Below are 3,484 nucleotides of genomic sequence, written 5' to 3' on the forward strand. Positions count from 1 at the left end.
CGTTTTTTTGAAGACCTAAAGATACGCCATGATTTTTTGCAGCTATGAACACTTTTAATGATTTTATTAAGTACTTGTTTGATAATTTGAAAACTTTGAAAATTTTGTGATTCCATACTTCAAAGCTATTTAAAATATAAAGAAAACTTTCTTGATCAAATCTTGAAACCTCACAAGAACTATGCATATTGAATTTTTCTAAATCATTGGTATTGGTTTTGTTTGAGGAAAAACAAAAAGATAAGTTGGAGAGAGTTGATAAGTGCCAAAAATACGTCAAATACATAAGAATTTATTAACTTGTTTTGCAAGTAATCAATGTAAAATCCCTGACTTATTAGTATAACACAGTAAAACGCATGTATGAACTTTTTAACTATGTATTTACTAAGTATAGATGACAAAAGAAGTCTTTAGAGGCAAATAACTTCAAGGCTAAGCAACAAAACCCGTTTAGAGGGCTATCAAACTCGCTAAGCGAGGTATGGAGGTTCATAACTTCAAGGATAAGTTACTTTATGGGCAAGGAAAGCAAGCTTGGACAGTGCGCTAAACGAGGAAAGGCAGCGAAAACAACTTATAGTGAGCTAGAAAAACTTAACGGAGTAGAAAGTAGGAGCACTAAGTGAGAAGACCAAAATAGAACCCTATAAATATGGTTCAATCATTTCATTTGAGGAGAACTTGGTGAAAATTTGGTAGAGATTAAGAGAAACACTTTGTATACCAAAAACACAATATGAGAGGAAATGAGAGGAAGATTGAGGGCAGAAGCGTTGTCCGAGGAATCATCAACATATACTTTTCAACTTCTTTCTTCTAGATCTTAATTGTAAAACTACAATAAGTATGCGTAGCTAATTTCTCTTTTGTTTAGGTTAGATTTTGTCTTTCTAATGCTCGTGTATCCATTGTGATCATGGCATTCTATGTATTCTTCTTATGCTTTAATATCGATGAATTCTTTATTTGTAATGCTTGTTTTGGATAAGCTATCTGAAACATATTTTTAATATTTAGCTCGAATTCGAAAGGTACTTGTCATCACGATCATACATGATAACACGTCGATATAACTTAACTCATGCAAGTTTTCTCAACTGTTAAACACTAAAGTTAAATTTATTTTTTGTCATTTTACTTTCTGTTATTTCAAACTTTCACAAACAATCAGTATTTGATAAGTCATACTTAAATACATAAACCCTATTGAACGCTCTTTAAAACACAATCAATTCCTGCGGAGACGATAAGAAACATACTCGCTTCCCAAGACTTACTCTCACCTTTTCTAATGTATGAATCTTTCTTATTGAGATCGTAGTTCTTTTAGCGTAATAACTTAAAAAGGCTTGTTCCTTAAGACATAACTTTTATATTTACTTTTACATTATATCAATCGAAACTTAGTCCTTCAAGAAACAAAGTGCTAAGAACATCCATAACATGTTTATCAAGAACAATCCCAACTTCAATCCCACCTCTTCCATCTTTGCTCTCTGCTAAACCAATTGTCAAACCTCTATCAATCGACACTATCTCCACTTTTTCCGGCCTTCCCCAACCAAAATCACTTTCATAAACTTCAAATTTATTAGACCCTGCCATTCCAATAATTTCATATCCTTCATTCTTCAAAGTGTTCAATTTACCAAACCCATCTTTAACTCCTTCAAGAACATCATTTTCAATTATCATTTTTATGCTCTCATGAATACACTTTGCAACCAAAAACACTCCATTTTCATCTATGAAATCCAATGGTTCTGTATCAACCAAATGCATCCTAACACAATTACCAAAATAGTTACTTGCCATTGGTGGTTCTAACCTTGCTCTACAATCTACTGCTAACCCAAAAACAAACTTCTCTTTCTCGTCGTGAATTTTGTGAATCGCTTTTGCAACACAAACGGCTGAATAAGCACAAGTCAGAACAAACGATGATATACTCTTTGGCTTTGATTCATTTGTATCGAATATCTCCCATTTGGATAACACTGATTCCTTTATCTTATTCAAATCTTCGCGCTTGAGCTCGAACGTAGCTCGAACATAGTCTTCGAGTTTTGGTTCAAAAGGGAGAATGAGAATCTTCAAGCTTCTTTCGCTTCCTTTTTCATTTGGAAACATCTTGGTCCAGTTGTTTATGAATGTATCACCAAGTCCATCTCGGTCTTTGATGCTTTCTCTATCGAGTAAAGGTTCGAACTCCGGTGATAATATCGGTGATAATTCTTCGGTTTCGATGATTTTGTTGCAAAGATAAGCCCAAGCTTTTATGAACATGGTTGAAGATTTTCCATCTAGAACGGCATGGTGTGTGCTTATTCCGATGGAAAAACCATTTCTTGGGAAAAGGGTTATTTGAATGGAGATTATTGAAGAAAAGACATCGGTTGATTCCAAAACCGGTATAAAAGAACGAGACAAAGAGGCTTCTTTGGGTGAGTTTTGAATGAGATGATTGAAATCGGAATCAGATTCTGCAATGAGTAAGGAAACTCCATGATCATCATCATTGGGATTGAATTGGATGAATGGTTTTGAAGAATCAGAAGGCCAGATGATTTTACCAGCTAGAGGGAGAAAATGTTGGAGGGTTAAAGAGAGTGAAGAATTGAGAATTGGAACAAGTTTTTGAAAGAAGAAAGAGGGGTGTGATAGTGAAATAGGGAGGGTGTAGAAGAAAAGTCTCTCTACTGGGTGAAACCTTAGCCAAAATATGTCAAAAAATGTGAGAGGAATTGTTGTTGCTGTTGTTTGGGTTGATGATGATGGAGGAACAACTTTGAGGTGTTTGTGGATTTTAATGTTGTCGTTGTTGGAAGCCATGTGAAGTGTTGTTTGAATAAATTTCTTAGGTATGAATAGCTAGTGAGAAGCTTTATAGAAAGAGTTCAAAGTAGAGAGTGAAAACAATAACAAATTACTATCAATAATTTTAAGTAATAAAAAGTAAATTTAGTTGATAGTAGAAAAATGTGAACCACACATTTGAATGAAATGAACGTTAGTAATAGTATCAGTCGTACAATGATGTCAACATTTTCATCGAAACTGCCAATGAAAGATGGTTTTCAAGAAAACATGCAACGGTACATATATGGCTTTTGACAGTTTGGCACATGGCTTTCGAATCTCTCCTTACTCTCCAATGTCGGTCACATGTGTCATGATCATGGTTGTGGGCTATCAGGGTTTTCAATCTTATCTTTTATATCTAAATGCCAAAATGACTAACTTGCCCTTTCTTAAGGTCCTTATTCCTAATCAAAACTTAATATTCCTAAATCATCTAAAATATCATGTTTAGATTAATAAAACCTGAAGAAAAGATGTGATATTAAAATTTATCCCCCTAAAAATATTTCATCCTCAAAACATAATTTTTACCTAAAAAGGGGAGGGTAATTTGATTGCATTTATAATTCCATCTTCCAAGTAGCTTCTTTGGGAGGTGACCTTTTCCGTGTGACATTCA

General features: G+C 34.0%; 1 protein-coding gene across 1 annotated transcript; it reads right to left on the bottom strand.

Moving 5' to 3' along the window:
- Positions 1–1,103: 1,103 nt before the first annotated feature.
- LOC127128292 (phenolic glucoside malonyltransferase 1) lies at positions 1,104–2,901 on the bottom strand. The gene has a single exon (XM_051057541.1). The coding sequence runs from the start codon at positions 2,833–2,835 to the stop codon at positions 1,396–1,398; it is 1,440 nt and encodes a 479-aa protein (XP_050913498.1). The 5' UTR covers positions 2,836–2,901; the 3' UTR covers positions 1,104–1,395.
- Positions 2,902–3,484: the final 583 nt, after the last annotated feature.

Source organism: Lathyrus oleraceus, chromosome 3 (genome assembly GCF_024323335.1).
Source record: "Lathyrus oleraceus cultivar Zhongwan6 chromosome 3, CAAS_Psat_ZW6_1.0, whole genome shotgun sequence".
Classification (NCBI taxonomy): domain Eukaryota; kingdom Viridiplantae; phylum Streptophyta; class Magnoliopsida; order Fabales; family Fabaceae; genus Lathyrus; species Lathyrus oleraceus.

Bases quoted from the DNA above. Each gene is read 5' to 3' on its own strand.
- LOC127128292 (XM_051057541.1), bottom strand. From the start codon at position 2,835: ATGGCTTCCAACAACGACAACATTAAAATCCACAAACACCTCAAAGTT.